The sequence below is a fragment of the Oryzias latipes genome, chromosome 5, assembly GCF_053564925.1.
Source record: "Oryzias latipes strain Hd-rR chromosome 5, Olatipes_Hd-rR_3.1".
Taxonomy (NCBI): Eukaryota; Metazoa; Chordata; class Actinopteri; order Beloniformes; family Adrianichthyidae; genus Oryzias; species Oryzias latipes.
Window position 1 is genome coordinate 25,670,792 of NC_136241.1, and position 16,145 is coordinate 25,686,936.

General features: G+C 43.7%; 1 protein-coding gene across 1 annotated transcript in view; it reads right to left on the reverse strand.

Moving 5' to 3' along the window:
- LOC101167284 (uncharacterized) overlaps positions 1-16,145 on the reverse strand; it is a 76,811-nt gene that overhangs the window by 10,709 nt on the left and 49,957 nt on the right. Inside the window, exons 4-16 of the mRNA XM_023954670.2 lie at positions 15,646-15,813; positions 13,995-14,099; positions 10,468-10,510; positions 10,310-10,385; positions 8,592-8,810; positions 8,382-8,469; positions 8,054-8,301; positions 6,238-6,379; positions 4,897-4,932; positions 4,730-4,765; positions 4,298-4,447; positions 2,272-2,358; positions 811-2,121 (exon numbers count right to left, since the gene is read on the reverse strand). Coding sequence (XP_023810438.1) covers positions 811-2,121; positions 2,272-2,358; positions 4,298-4,447; positions 4,730-4,765; positions 4,897-4,932; positions 6,238-6,379; positions 8,054-8,301; positions 8,382-8,469; positions 8,592-8,810; positions 10,310-10,385; positions 10,468-10,510; positions 13,995-14,099; positions 15,646-15,813 — 2,709 coding nt within the window. The remainder of the gene's footprint in view (positions 1-810; positions 2,122-2,271; positions 2,359-4,297; positions 4,448-4,729; positions 4,766-4,896; positions 4,933-6,237; positions 6,380-8,053; positions 8,302-8,381; positions 8,470-8,591; positions 8,811-10,309; positions 10,386-10,467; positions 10,511-13,994; positions 14,100-15,645; positions 15,814-16,145) is intronic.

The following is a 16,145-nucleotide window of genomic DNA, read 5'->3' on the forward strand; positions in this document are numbered from 1 at the left end:
AAAGTTGCAACAACTTTTTTGTCAACTGTTGTGCCTCCAGCTACAGGATCAGGCAGGTTGCAGCACTGCACATCTTTGTTTTTGTTGGACTACTGTCAACGCAAAATAAACCTGAACCGTTCATTAAAAGGAGTCTGCACTCCAAAGTCTCCGCCTACGTGCTTTAGGAAGCTCCCAACATTTCCCACACTCTCTCCCCCCGAGTTATATCATATCTTGATGTGATTGTCAGGCGCATCGAGAGCTATGCAACACTTCCTCTCATGCCTGTTTAATCCAGTCAGTGAGAGTTTGACTGAGATGAAAAGGTGGAAAATGATGAAAGCCGTCACGTCTTTTCCCCACAAATTCTTTACACTCCGGTGTCAGGTGCGTGCAAGTTCCCCGTGATGCCGGTGGTGAGATGAAAGCTGCAGATCTGTCCAAGTCAGGCAGCGAGCTGTGGCGTGAGGTCAAAACTGACCCAATTTCACCACTTTGAGTTAAATTGGTTAAATGCTGCTTACCCAACATATTTTAGTCTCTGGTTATCTGAAAATGGAGACACAGCCAGCGTTGGTCTGTACAGATCTGCCAGATGATGGGGTGCATGTGGAGGGAATGAGGAGCCGTCACGTTGAAAAATGGCCACACAACTTTGGCTGATTCTCGCCACTTGACAGAGCTAAAGGAACGCTCTGCTGGCTCCTCAGCCACACGCAGCATGGATGAGTGCTTGGAATCAACGCAGAACAACAGAAAAATGAATTTATCTGAATAGGCTCATGCTTTCTTTCCTCTAACTGAATAGCAGATGCCGAGCTGAGTTACCGAGAGTCTCTTCTTGGCTGATTCCAGGCTCGGCTCCCTGCTGGCGTTTCGGCTGTTCCGCAGTATCAATCCAGATTCCCTGGCCTTCTTTGTTTTGACTGGCGGAGCAGGGGGAGCCATTTTTAGATTCGACCCTCGAGCAGACTGAAAACTGTCGCACGGCTGATCTGCTTTCGGAAGGCCCTCGGGATCCGCCGGGGGGAAAGTAGGGACGTCGGTCCAGTTGAGGTCTGACGATGCCTCCGGGGAGCCAAGGGACCAGCGGTATTCTCTTCTGTTTGGTGGAGCGGGCTCCTCCTTCGCCGTCTGGTACTCTCTTTCATCCCTGCAGGCTACGCTCTTTGACCTCTCTGGTTTGAGAGGAACAATCCTGGTGATTTCTGACTGGTAGCTACTACCCGACAGCCGGTGTAGAGATGTCCTTTGGTTTCTCTCCCCCATCACACCCTCCACGTCTTCACCACAGGAACTACTGATCTTTCTCTCGTGGGTCCTGACTTGTCGAAGTTTGACCTCCGCCAGTTCCTTGTTGTCAATGAGCCCCTTCCCTCGCACCTTCGCTGCACTCTCTCCTTTACTGGCCGATAGAGAACTGTCGGGTTCCATCTTCACAGGTCCGTTCAAGAAGCCCAAGTCTATTGTCCCTGCATGGTGCACCTTTCTCTTCACTTGCTCCACAGCTTGATTAGACACTTTTTTGTCCCCAGCAGGTAAATCCTCTGGTTTGTAGTCTTTACAGACCCTCACAGACGGATCCTGTCCTGATCCCTGATCATCAAACATCTTTGGAGATGAACAAGTTCCTCCTTTACATGGTCTTTCAGAGCTGTTGTCCGAGTCCGAGCCTTCGTTCTCCTCTACAGAGGAATCACTCTCCGTTTTTCTGTTGCCAGATTCCGTAGGCATTGCCAGGTTAAAGCTCTGGGGTCTCCTCTTTTTCCTTGTTTTAGAGGCCGTCCGTTCCTTCATCTGTTCAGCGCCTGGGGCCACGTCACTGCTCACCTCCTGGTCTGAGGCGTGAGAAAGTTTACTTGGAGGCCTGTCTTGTAAAAAGTCTGCGTTATCGGAAGACAGAGTCCCAGAGGGCAAAGTCTCCGAGCCTGCCTCAGGAGTTGAAGGAAATTCATCGGTATGGCTTTTCGTCTCCTCCTCGTGGTATCCTGTTCCTTCAGCATGCATCATTTTAGTGAAGTCGATCTCTTTCCTCAGCTCCTTTTTCTCAGAAGTGCAAAGCTTGTTCTCCTCTTCTGCCTTCCAGTCGTGGTCTTGATACGGATGTTGTTTTTCAATCAATACCCACTCCTCGGAACCCTACAGATTAAACACAGTTAGACCACAGCCGCTGCTTCATAGACGCTGTGATTTGTCTCAATGTGAGCAGATCACAGCCTGCACACACAAAAAAAGTTCGACCAAAAATGTACACAAGAGAAACACATAGAATGTAGAAAGACATGCAACCTCAGGTGAAGAAAGGTAAGTCTTCTGGATGAAACCCTCAACAGACAAGCTGTTTACAGGTTCCTTTCCAATGACTCGGCCCCCCAGCTGGCCAGCAGGAGAGAGTTTAGGAGAGAAGGAAGATGGAGGAATTTAGTAAGACACAACAAAAGAGAGGAAGTTAGAATATATCTGAATAATGACATTACACCATCTGTTTGGCTAACAAGCAAACAGAATAATCATTCCCGACCCCCCAACCACACACACAGCTTTAAATGACCCCTAGTCGGCTTTCAGCCATTACGCAAGATAGTTGCAGAAAAACCGTCTGTCAAATTCAAGAATTAGTACTTCTGGAGGTCAAAGTTTTCTGAACTTTTCTTTCTTTCTTTTCATCTTTTTTTTATTGAAATGAAACCTTCATGACTCTTTTTTTCAAACGATCAAACACTAACACTCACTACTCCCCATTTACCAGTTTTGCCAAGCATGCACACACATCACTTTTACCAAGTTAAGACTTGAATCTTTGGATACAAGTCCTAGTCAAGGCTCATTGCTGAAATTCTATTCTAATAAAATTTCAATAAATGTTACGTTTTAAGTCCTTGAAGTTTAGTTTTAAGTTCCTGTGGTTGACTTTTAAGTCCTTAAGGTTGAGTCTTAAGTGCTTGAGTGTCAAGTCCTTGTTGAGTTTATGTCTTTGAGATTGAGTTTCATCTCCATGTTGTCAAGTTTTAAGTCCATGTGGTTGATAAGTCCATGGGGTTGAGTTTCAAGCCCTTTTTGATCGAGTCTCAAGTTTTTCAGGTCAAATCTCAAGTCCTGAGTGTAGAGTCTCAATCTTTTCAGGTCAAGTCTCAAGTCCTGAGTGTCGAGTCTCAAGCTTTTCAGGTCAAGTCTCAAGTCCTCAGTGTCAAGTCTCAAGTTTTTAAGGTCAAGTCTCAAGTCCTGAGTGTAGAGTCTCAAGCTTTTCAGGTCAAGTCTCAAGTCCTGAGTGTCGAGTCTCAAGTTTTTAAGGTCAAGTCTCAAGTCCTGAGTGTAGAGTCTCAAGCTTTTCAGGTCAAGTCTCAAGTCCTGAGTGTCGAGTCTCAAACTTTTCAGGTCAAGTCTCAAGTCCTGAGTGTCGAGTCTCAAGCTTTTCAGGTCAAGTCTCCAGTCCTCAGTGTCAAGTCTCAAGTTTTTCAGGTCAAGTCTCAAGTTTTTCAGGTCAAGTCTCAAGTCCTCAGTGTCGAGTCTCAAACTTTTCAGGTCAAGTCTCAAGTCCTCAGTGTCGAGTCTCAAGCTTTTCAGGTCAAGTCTCAAATCCTGAGTGTCGAGTCTCAAGCTTTACAGGTCAATTCTCAAGTCCTGAGTGTCGAGTCTCAAACTTTTCAGGTCAAGTCTCAAGTCCTGAGTGTCGAGTCTCAAGCTTTTCAGGTCAAGTCTCAAGTCCTCAGTGTCAAGTCTCAAGTTTTTCAGGTCAAGTCTCAAGTTTTTCAGGTCAAGTCTCAAGTCCTCAGTGTCGAGTCTCAAGCTTTTCAGGTCAAGTCTCAAATCCTGAGTGTCGAGTCTCAAGCTTTACAGGTCAAGTCTCAAGTCCTGAGTGTCGAGTCTCAAGCTTTTCAGGTCAAGTCTCAAGTCCTCAGTGTCGAGTCTCAAGCTTTTGAGGTCAAGTCTCAAGTCCTCAGTGTCGTGTCTGAAATTCTTCAAGTAGAATCTCACATCCTTGTGGTCGAGTTTCAAGTCCTGGATAGTTCTTGTGGTAAAGTTTCATGTCTTTACAGTTGAGTCTCAAGTCTTTAGGTTTTAGTGTCAAGTCATCAAGATCACATTTTAAGTGTTTGAGTTTCAAGTTTTTGTGAAACTTTCGGTGACCTAAATTCAAGTTTCAGGTTTAAGTCACCAAATTTTTGTTTTAAAAGTATTTGAACCTTTCCTGAGGTTTTTCTGAAAAGAAACAATGGCAAAGGGGGAAATACTCTTTGAGTGTGGGAAGTCTTTTCAACTGTCAACAAGCTGTCGGACATCGACTCTGCCACCCACACCCCCAACCCTCACTCACAGCCTTCTTCTCCGGCGTTCCAGTCGGTGTGGTTCCCGACAGTCGCTTCTCTCGGTTTATCAGTTTGCTGTTGGGCTCCCTCAGGGCTCGCTTTAGCTCGTTGATGCTGGCCTGGTGCTTCAGCAGGACATCCTGAGACTTGTCCAAAAACTGCAGGGAGAAGACGAGGCGGAAGAAGAACATGAAACCAACCGGACTTTATTCTGAAAGGGGAAGAAGGTGTGACAGACTAACATGGTGTCTCAGACAGTGTCATGACTGATGGCTGAAATGAATGAGAAACATGCTTGAAATAGATTTTTATGCGAGCGATTGGATAGAAACTCTACAGCATCTTTCATAACAGCCTGAAACGTCCTTTGATCTGAACTCTGCGGGAAAACAAAAACCCCACAGAGGATCTAAAAGCAGAGCTGCAGCAGACTCCTGTACCTCCTGGTTGTGTCGAGGAGTGGTCTCCTGGTCCAACTGAGACAGCCGTGTTGGAGAATCCCAGAGCAAGAGAAAGCAGCAGAGGTGCGGGAGCATGCCGCGAGACAAATCAGAACGACAACAGCCAGACAGAGTGGAAGGATAAGGTTAAGGATAACAACCAATACCTCTGGTTTACTGTCAGCCGGCGAGGCGGCCTCCTCCTGATCGGCAGCGAGAGTTTAGAGAACAGAATCAGTGTTAGCATGAGGAGACAGGGCTGTTAGCAGCATGAACACACACAGCAGTGCCAGAATGCAAAGCAATAAAGAGCGATGAGGCAGCAACCTGAGCTGAGATGAGACAGTTGTGTTGCATATATTTACATCATCCTCCAAGCAGTCTCAAAATTTTCCTTAACTCACTTCTTCTGACATTTAAAGACGCACGCAGATCACCTTTTGATCTGTTGTAAAAACGTTCCCAGTGCTCTTTTTTTAATCCAAAATCCGATTTATTAAAAAACCCAAAACACGTCATTTTTTAAGACGTATTTTCTGAAAAGCGGCAGTAGTTCATCAGAAATTCACCTCTGAGTTGTAAGCCTTCGCTGATACCCATCAACCCTTTGTTTACACTCTATCCCACTAGCTTACAGCCCCTCACTACCCCAACCTGACATTAGCAGAACAACAAAAATAGTGTCAATACTAAAGCTATCCAGCCGTCCAGTTTTAAACCAGATAGAAATGACATGGAGGACCACATTTGGCCCCCGGGCCTTGAGTTTGACACATGTGATATAGTGGATGCATCAGAATGGAGCGGAGCAGACTTTGGCCCGCCCATTTTAGCTGCTGCATTACAACTGAGAGCTCTTTCAAATGGCGTGTTTTTATCCGCTCCGATTTGAATAAAGTAATACTCAGAAATGCAGTTTTTAATCTTAAATCCTTTTGTATATGTCCTCTTTCATGAGAAAAATGCTACCAAGACACGTAAAAGAACCAAAAACATGATTTTCATCCGAATGGGTCTTTAACCCTTTGAACCAAAGTGACTCTTCAACCATTTCCACTACTAACGTAATTCCAACAGATTCTGAAGCAGAGAAAATCTGCTTTGTGTTGATATGCAACACTTTTTTCTGCGTCAGAATCTGCACTGAAATGCAACACTTTACGTAAAGTGTTGCATTTCAGTGCAAAGCTACTTTTTACTATGACAAAAATTCACGGACTGATGTCGATTGTTTGAGCGCTTCACTACTAAAAAATATTACTTGCTGTTCCAGCCTACTAGAAGTCTTCAACCTTTTAACCAATCAGTGAAAATTCTTGTGTAAGCCATCAACATCAATCAAAGCTGCTTTTCTCGCGTTTAGAATTAGCTGTAATCATGTTAATTGCTTTAAAGAGTTCTGGTAGTCCAAAGAATGTAAACACAGAAACTAAAAGGTCCAGTGTTAAAGGGTTAAACTGAAGTCACGACAGCTGGATTTCCCTGTCATCTGCCGCACCAACATTTACCTTGAACTCTTTCTTTCTGCTAGGAGAAATGTCGCCATCGAGATCCTTCTCTTGCTCCTCCTGGCTTTGATCTTGGTCCCTGTCGTCTTCGTCCTGCTCCAAACTGGGCTCCAGCTCTGTCTCCTGCTCGTCTCCAGAGGGGCTGCTTGGTTATGCTGCTTTCATTTGCACCACTGCAGTGACCCTTCAAAAACTAGGAGAATATTGAGAAACAGGAGGCGTTTCCTCTTTCTGCCTTCCTGCCATATTATTTTGGTCTGAAAATTCAGCTTCTATTTATTTATTTGTTTGCAAGAGTTAACTAGGAAAACGCACCCACGCTAATTGCATTTTAAAATGTAAATTTAAACCTCCAGACAAACTGGGTTTGTTTTGGTCGTACACAGCCACAGCTGCCAAAATAGATCGTACTGCCAACTGCACAGAATGGAGCGGGTCGGAGTCAGGACCAATGAGATGTGACGTTTCTGCGCTGCAGACTGAGCCTGCAGCTGCAGGACGGCTGTTGAAGGGCTTCTTTATCTGGTTTGATCACGGGCCCACTGTGTGGCTCTGTCACTCAACTGTGTGTCCTTCAGCCTGAGGCTGTGGAGGATGGGATGGACGGATCACGCTTTGCAAATGTGAGGACAACTTCACGGAGCTGTTTGGGATTTGCATGTCTATAACAACATTGCAATGACTGATAAAAAACAACCTAGATTCACTCAGGGCCACTGTTGTGATCAGCCAATCACATGGCGGCACCTCAATGCATTTAGGTATTAAACAGAGTTGAGACGATCTGCTGCAGTTCAAACAGAGCATCAGGAAAGAGAAGAAAGGTGATTGAAGTGACTTTGAACATGGCATGGTTGTTGGTGCCAGACGGGCTGGTCAGAGTGTTTCAGAGATTACGGATCTACTGGGACTTTAACCCGCAACCTTCTCTAGAATGGTCTGAAAATGAGAAACTATCCAGTGCGCAGCAGTTCTGTGGGCAGAAATGCCTTGTTGATGCCAGAGGTCTGAGGAGAATGATCAGACTGGTTCCAGCTGATAGAAAGACAACAGGAACTAAAATAACCACTGGTTACAACAGAAGTCTGCAGGAGAGCATCTCTGAACGCACAACACGTCCAACCTTGAAGGCAGACGGGCTACAGCAGCAGAAGACCACACCGGGTTTCACTCCTTTCTTAGAACAGGCAACTGAGGCTCCATTCACACATACTCACCAAAATTGAACAATAGAACAAAGATTGGAAAAACATTGTCTGGTCTGAGTTTCCATTTCTGCTGCAACATGCAGATAGTTGGGTCAGAATTTGGCATCAACAACATTAAAGCATGGATCCATCCTGCCTTGAATTAACGGTTCAGGCAGGTGGTGGTGGTATAATGGTGTGGGGATATTTTCTTTGCACACTTTGAGCCCCTTAGTATCCACTAGAGCATGGCTCCAACGCAACAACCTACCTGAGGATTGTTGTTGACCATTTCCATTCCTTTATGACCACAGTAAACCATTTTCTGATGGCTACTTCCAGCAGGATAATGCGCCATGTCATAAAGCTGGAACTGTACTAGGAACTGGACTCAAATGTTATGCACAGTCACCAGATCTCAACCAAATAGAGCACCTTTGGGATGTGGTGGAACAGTAAATTGGCATCATGGATGTTCAGCCGACAAATCTGCAACAACTGTGTGATGCTATCATGTCAATATGGACTAAACTCTCTGTGGATTATTTCCCTTTTGTCAGGGGAAAAAGGGGTCCAACAAGCAAGGGGAACCTTATGAAGTGGCAGGTCAGTGTAAATGCAAATATGACTAAAAAAAAAGATGCCAAACTATTGTAATTTGATGGAAATGCTGAGGGAAAAAAGAAGCAAATTGGTGGTGATAATCTCCCACATCAGTGCGCACCTCCCCAGGTCTTATCTTGATGTAAAAGTTGCTCCTCTTATATGAAATCTTCAGGATCTTCGGCCAGGCGAAGCGGTTGATCCTCAGCCTGTCCCGGTAAATCAGCAGGCCGTTTGCGCAGACGCCCAGCATTATTTCAATCCCCTCAGAGTCCTGGAGCAGACACAAACGAGTGTTAACTCACCAAAAACACCACATATACACAATAGAAAGTAGCTTTGGAAGTGGCTAACCTTAGCATGATGGAGGTCCACCCCATACATGGACAGTTTCTTTGCATTTTCCAGGAAGTTCAGTTCTGCCTCAGCAGGAGTCATCCCCCTAATGTTCAGAAAACAACCAAAACTGTGAGCAGCGTCCCGCACGCCGTCTACATGTGCTGACATTTGCAGCTGGGTGTATGATGGAGCGCTGCGGCTGGAGCAAAGCAGTGTGTCCGGTACCTGTAGTTGCGGTGGAGCTCCATCACCCTCTCCTCCAGCTCCCGCGTCTGATTAGGAGCCAGGCGGAAATCGCTGACGTAGTCTGAGCCGTGATCCTCCTGATCGTAGTCTCCCAGCTCGGCTTGGACGGTGTACGAGCCCAGGAGGGCGTGAGTGACGAATGAGCAAGGCAGCCGGCCTGACAGGATGTCATCTCTCAGCTGCAGACACAGGTAGTATCTGTCAGCAAAGACAAAGTAGAGGCAAAGTTGGCGGTGAGAGGGGGGTCTAACTCCAAGTTCACTCAGCGCTGTTAATCCGGTTTAGTTAGCGGCATTCCACAGATAATCCTCTGCTCTGGCGAAGGGTCAAAAAATGCTCCAGGAACAGTTACAATATTTCTATAAACCTCTCAGGCAGAGGTTTGCAACCTTCAACTCTTTACAGCTACGTTCACTCCGGGCATGTAGTAAACATGAATTCTTAAACGCGCATTTAGCCCACGGTGTTCACACTCATGTCCGCCACCTGGAAAAGGCTTAGTGTGAAATGTCAGAGGTGTGCAAATGTCATGAACATTGCTTTCTGTGACATCATCATCATTAACTTTATTTATAAAGCGCTTCAACAGAATTAAAATTGAACAAAGCACTGTACAGTAAAGCAGGTTTAATAAACGAGATAATAAAAACATAAAAGCATAATAAATGTTAGCTTGAAGGTAAAAAAACATTAAGGGTTTCAACATAAAGAAACAATAAGACTTGGCTGTTAAATACAGAGCAAAATCCCCTCGTGTGACTACGAGTTAATCTATCAAATGAATCCTAAATCTGGTTTTAAAAATGGAAAGTGAAGACGGTTTTCTAATATTTTGAGGCAAAATGTTCCACAGCTTCAGAGTACAGATAGAGAAGGCTTGAATAAAAGCCACAAAGTCTCACTACACCCTTTAGAAAAATAAGACACTGATGTGTATTTAGGTTATTGTTACTATTAAGATAACTAGAGTACAGACCAAAGGTTTGGACACACCTTCTGGATATATATATATATATATATATATATATATATATATATATATATATATATATATATATATATATATATATATATATATATATATATATATATATATATATATATATATATATATATAAATATATTCAATTTTTGCATAAATAAAATATTTTTTTTTAATTAAAATATTTAATTATTTAATTTTATTAAAATATTTAATAAAATTAAAATATTTTTTTAAATATTTTATTTTTGCATAAATAAAATATTTTAAAAAAGGATTATTTCAAAAATGTATTTATTTCAAAATGTTTTACCTTTTGACAGAGGTTCACATGACTTCCTTTCAAAATAAAAGACCCCCTGTGTCACATTTGATCATCATAATGCAGCAGTATAGTAGTGTAATGTTGGTACTAAGTTCCAAAAATCGTTGTTGTTTTATTTTTTACAGTTTTTGAGACATCTCAGCTAGAAATGTGTAAATCACTAATCAGAGCTAATAAAGTGACCTTTACCATTAAGTCATTGTGTTTGTTCAAAAATAGAAAATCTGTGCGCCTTAATTCTGGTTGTGCTTACTGACCAATTGATTTTCTAGATTTTAAATTAACAATGGAGGAGTGAAAGAGCCACACCCCCTTCCCTAGACCCCTGTTTTGCGGAAAGACAGACGTGTTGCTGGGGAGGTTACAACGCCGTCAAAGTGTTGGCGCTACCTGGTGATGTCCTCTGTGAGCTGGGACGGGTCTGGAGGGTAGAACTTGACGGCAAAAGCGAAATGCCACAGTGAGTCTGAGGAGACGACAGCACAAGTTAGCGTTGGAGCTGCACTCGAGTCGGCGCAAGTGGGCCGGGGATGAAAGAAAACACTCACGGCGCATCTGCTTCTTGATCTCTTTGGAGGGGTCCAACCAGTTCTGAAAAAAAAGAGGCAGAATTTGGATTTGTGGGTCACACACAGCGTGGTTTCACACGCAATTCTCTCTCCGTGTGGTGAATGAATGAAATAACAGATTTTGACACGAAAAAAAGTGACAGCGCCAATCAGCTTTATGGAACAAGCAGGTACTTCCTATTTGGAACGTGACAAGGAGGGGGGGGGGGGGTGTTACTCAGTCCAGTTCTCATATTCCATTCATCCTAATGGTCACAGTTGATCCAGTTTGACTACTCTTCCTTAACGTTTTACACTGGAGCTGTCACCAGTGAAATCAAAATTCACTGCCAAAACTGACTTTTTACGTAATTAAAGTTATTCAAACAGATTCTGGCCTGGAGGAAATCAAACTAACACCTGGTTTTTGAACTACTGACACTCTTTGACCCCTTTATGTTGCTAACATAAATCAAATGGATTCTGGTGCTCAGTCAGAACCAGATCATTTATGTTGATTGATAAGGAAGGGACAGACAACTCCTGGCCTTGCGGGCCGGTGTGTCTGCATGATTTCCAGATATCCAAGCCCTACTTATGAGTGGATACCTGGTTCAGGTGTGTCCAGCCAGTAAGAACATGCAAGAGCAGGGCACAATGGAAAACATGTAGGAATGCGGCCCTCGAGGCCTGGAGATGCCTCGAACGTAAAAGCTCCTCAGAACGTTGCGTTAGCTCGGATGTCTAAACGTTAAACAGTCTTAACAATTTGGACCAATCATGGAAGAGCTCCTGTGGGATCAAACAGGACCCTTCAAGCCTATTTTGTAGTAAAGTTTACACAAAATATTTAACTGTTGTTTGGTATCACACTGCAGCCAAGATTAGGCCAATTCAACACTACTGTTTAAACAAAACATTTTACATCAAGCTGACCTGTCTGTTGGTAGTTTTTAGTCGAGGTAATAACTTTTGTAATCATGTTAAGCGTACGAGTGAACTTACTGCAGCAAAAGCGGCCAAGGTTTTAGGGTTTACTACCATTTTTAGTATAAAACATTTCATTGTTTGCCACCTTGATGGGGCTCATGAGGTCGTCCTGTGTATCGAGGTGGACACTAATTACAAATTACAAACAAGTGGGGGTTGAACAACCCCCCTCATGTCAAAGTTCAAAGGCATCAGGATTAGAATAAGCAGTCGACTTTTATCAAGAAAATGTACGAAACATCCATCGTGCAGAGCGCACATCACAACCTGCATTAAAGCAAACCCGTCGGTGAGTAATTTAGCTGTTATACCAAACCCTGAACTCACACACGTCTGCTACCGGGAAAAAAAAAACAGACTTCTGAGCTGCCTGCTGCGCAGAGGACTGACAGTAATCTGCAGAAAGCTAAGAACCACAAAGTAGCAGCGTATTAGCCAACGACGGTTCTCTGCTGCAGCCGCTTTAGGAACGTCAAACCAGGAGCATGAAAGCTCCAAACTGCCGCTGCAAACGTGCACTTCCTTTAAAATTTCATTGGGACAAAAAGAGCTGCAGGCGTTTGTTCTCTTTCTGAATAAAATGGTAGAGATTTGGGGCAACAAGTCATGGATTAGCAAGGTTCAATGCCGGGAAACATTTTATCACTCAGAGCAATCGGGAAAACAAACGCTCCTCTGCATCGACACGGACTCACTCCATAGTTTGAAATATGGAAAAGGGCATCCGATATGACATTACAATTCACCGCATGGTTGCAGTCCTGATATTTGTGTTTTATTGATCAAAAGGTTCTGGGTAAACATGCGTCCAGCCTGTTGATTCGGACAGATTGCAGTAAGAGCTGACAAAGCAGACATGGGTCGATTAGTGTTGTAGTGTTGTTCCTATTTCCACGTCATACATCTGTGTGCAGGAGGCTCACACTAATCAAAGGACAAATCCTGCATGAAACACACGGGGAAGACGGGAAAAACGGGTCGGCTCTGTTCAGGGCGGGACAGAACAAAGGCGGGATCGCCAACAGGCATACCTGGAATTTTTGGAAATGTCAGTGCGATCAATGCTCTGACTGGAGAGGACATTCATCCGGAACAGTAAGTCATTTAGCCTCACATGACTCACCGAATAATGAGTGTCGGGGGATTAAGTCAAGAGAAACGCAGAGGAAAAAAGGGAAGTTCGTAGGACGACACGCAAGAGGTTAAAGTAAACGACATAAAAGATCTTTTTTACAATAGCATTAAGATGGAACTCTCTTAGCTCCAACATAACGCAGATAACGTCATTTTAGCAGATTCTGGAGAGGACAAAAGCACATTTCTCTTGATATGCAACACTTTATAGTAATGATTCATCCATTCATTCATCTTCTACCGCTTTGTCCCTTTCGGGGTCACGGGGCTGCTGGAGCCTATCCCGGCTGCTTGTGGGCGAAGGCAGGGGGCGTCCTGGACAGTTCGCCAGTCTGTCGCAGGGCCACATGTCACACACCCGTTCACACTCACACCTAGGGACAATTTAGACAGAATTTAGAGTTGCCAATTGACCTATATTTATAGTAATGATGTGTTTACTCAATCATTGCAAATCACCTGACGAGTGACTTTGTGCCGATATGCACTTCAAAATGACATCAACAGTGTAGCCCAGGGGTGCCCAAATCCGGGCCCCGGGGGCTGGTGTCCTACATCTTTTTCCATCCAACCTGCCATTGAAGCTCCTCATTGGCTGAACACACCTGATCCAGGTATTCAGCAGCAGATGAGGCAGGGTTTCTGGAAAACCAGCAGGAGGCTGGCCAAATAATTTGGTGTCTCTCAAACAGCTGAATTATAATGGTAGTTCAAAGAGCAGCATTTTTGTTAAAAACTTTATGTTAAAAATAAACCCCAGAGACGATCCCGCTGCCTGAAAAGTAGAAAAGCTACTCAGAAGTTCATTGTGTTCAAAAAGAGCCACTATTAGTATGAACGAGACCGAGCACCGGCCTTTGTCTGACTTTGGTTACTATTCAACAAACTGAACCTATAACTTCATAAATGTCAGCCGTTGGGATGCCAAAAACATGACCAAAGAAAAAAAAATCCCAGTTACGCGCGTTCTTACGTTCCATCCACAGACATGTGCTCATCCCCCCCACCCCCACCCACACACACACACTCGTCTCATCCGCAAGCTTTAAAACACAGGGGAATTCAAGAAGGCTGACACAAGAAAGAGTAACAGTGCTGCATGGTTGGACTCTTTCCTTATGACCCCATACAGGAAAAAAAGCTCATTGTTTGAGAAGATTAGCACTCAAACCCTTTTTTTTTTTTTTTCAAACCCGAAAAACAGATCAAGTGGTTATTTTTGTCAAACCCCCATGTGCCACTGCCTTTCCCTACGTGTTGGTGACCTCTGATCCAGACTAAAGATGGATAATTCCATTTCTCTTTCATCTTTAAATTCAATTAACACACAAATGGATAAATGCGCATTAGAAATGTGCACCCCAAAGGCCTTTAGAGGTTATATGGGGGCAAAATCTACTGACCTTCTGAGTGTCTGAGTCTGCAAAGGTCAAGCCGTAGTAGTCCTTCTCCAGCAAGTTGAGGTGCTCGCAGACCATGTCCACCAGGGTCTGTCCTTTGGAGTGTTTCTGCGAGGACACAAGAAAAGCTCAAAGACTTAAAAGAGAAAGTTTTGAACAGTAGATGTAGATTCTAACAAACAGATCCATACAAAACACACATTTTCCCCTCACATTAAGCCACACAGCAGCTCCCACATGAGGCTCCACATTCCGCCTACTTCCTAGAGTGATGGGCAGAGTTATAGACCTGTTGCCACGGTAACAGGTGCAGTCAAATTTCCTTAGATGTTTTCTAATTGTTTTCTTTCATGAAACGTTTCTTTTTTCTTTAAAAAGAGGTTTAAGGTGCTTAAATGTTTGTTCTTTATGGTTTTATAGGAAGGTAGAATAATACTGAAAAGCTTCACCGGTTTATGCAGTTATGGTAACTCCAAGGGATTCTGAGGCGGAGCGAAGCGGCTTTGTCCTGACAACAGCCCCTTCCATGTCAGATTTACGTTCATTGCTTAAACCTTTCACCACTGGAAAGTGTGGTGTGTCAGTGCAAAGCTGTATTTCTTACCTTTGGAAATGGAGTTACAGTAATTAGGTAAACGGTTGAAGAGTTACAATCATTTAAAGAATGTCATCAACACTGGCGCTAAGGCTCCAGGGTTAAAGGGTTAAGTGACATCCCAACTTTGGTTGATTCAACTGTCTTGCACAAAGTTAATTTTACACAAATTAAATAAGCAGTTAGACCTAATTGTTTTTTTGACAGAGGTCATTCAGCAGCTGCTGCTTTCGGCCGGAAACACACGCATCCCTTCCCAGCGCGGTTAATACTGCGGTTCAAACGCTTTCACCTCGACAGCTCAGACTATTAACACACCATCACTGGTGTGGAAACGGCCCAAATGGATTTCGGAAAGCTTCCGGAGAGCTGAAAGAGATGTTGGTGCGCGGCGTTCCTGCCATTTACCTCACGCTTTGCCCCCCCACCCCCATCACCGCAGCACACAAAATGTCGCGGGCCTGTGCAAAAGTACCCTGGGAGCGCGCTCACACTGTAATAACACTGTTCTTCTATTTTCCGCTCGGCTGCCCTTGGCCTGTAATCATTTAACAATGGATTCCTCAGCACCCTGTTAGTGGCTTCGCTCACGAAAAGAAGCACATCACATCTGTTTGCTACGAAAACAATCATCTTACAGCTCTTAGCAGGAGAGTATACACTCTATTTAACTTTTATTAGAAATGTAACAAACCGCTTCTTGCATCATTTGACGTTGTTTTACCGTGAATGAATGCTCCCGTTTTACAACACCTTATTTTCTTCACTTAGAAGCCTTTATTTTTGCCAAAGGAAAACTCTTAAGGTTCTTCATTAACAGAGGAACTCATTTATAAAGCATTTATCTCATGTGAGGTGAAAGCCGTTCCTCGTAACAACGAAATATTTTGTTGGCTTTGCCTTCCTGGTGAGCTCCCAGCAGCGCTCTGCCTTTCTTCCTCCTCAGTTCCTTTTTTTTTTATTGCAACAACATCATCAGAGAGGATAAAAGGTTTTTGCTCCAAAGAAGAAAAGTTCAATTGAAGGCAAACAAAAAAAAAAACGTTTGGATAGGAGTACCTCAATTTCACTCTCGAAGTCGGAGGAATCCAGCAGAGTCACTTTGAAAGGAACAGTTTTCAGCCGTTTGGATCCTTTCTGAGGGGATTTGAGATTCTTGTTCGGGGAGGTTTTCTCAGACGTGTCATCGTTTTCTTTGTGCTCATCCTGATATTTGTAGTTCTGCTCCTTCACGTACAAAACAAACAAACATCCCATTACACAAATCCACAAAACTTTATTGAAATTCTAGAAATATTGCAATTAGTCTGTTTCTAAAAAATCATATTTATGTGACTAACACAACAAGTTATTCAAAAACACGTCAACGGATGTGAACAATTGCCACATCACTAGTGCTCATCATCATCTATCTAACGAGATGTCTGCATGCGATTCAGACCACGGAGCGGCGAGCTCCTTAACACGCTGGAGGATTTTGGAAAATCTTTGTTGTTGATTTTACAGAGGAGCTGTTCATCAATTCCGCATGACACGCTCAACTTTTGATGAGCTAGGTG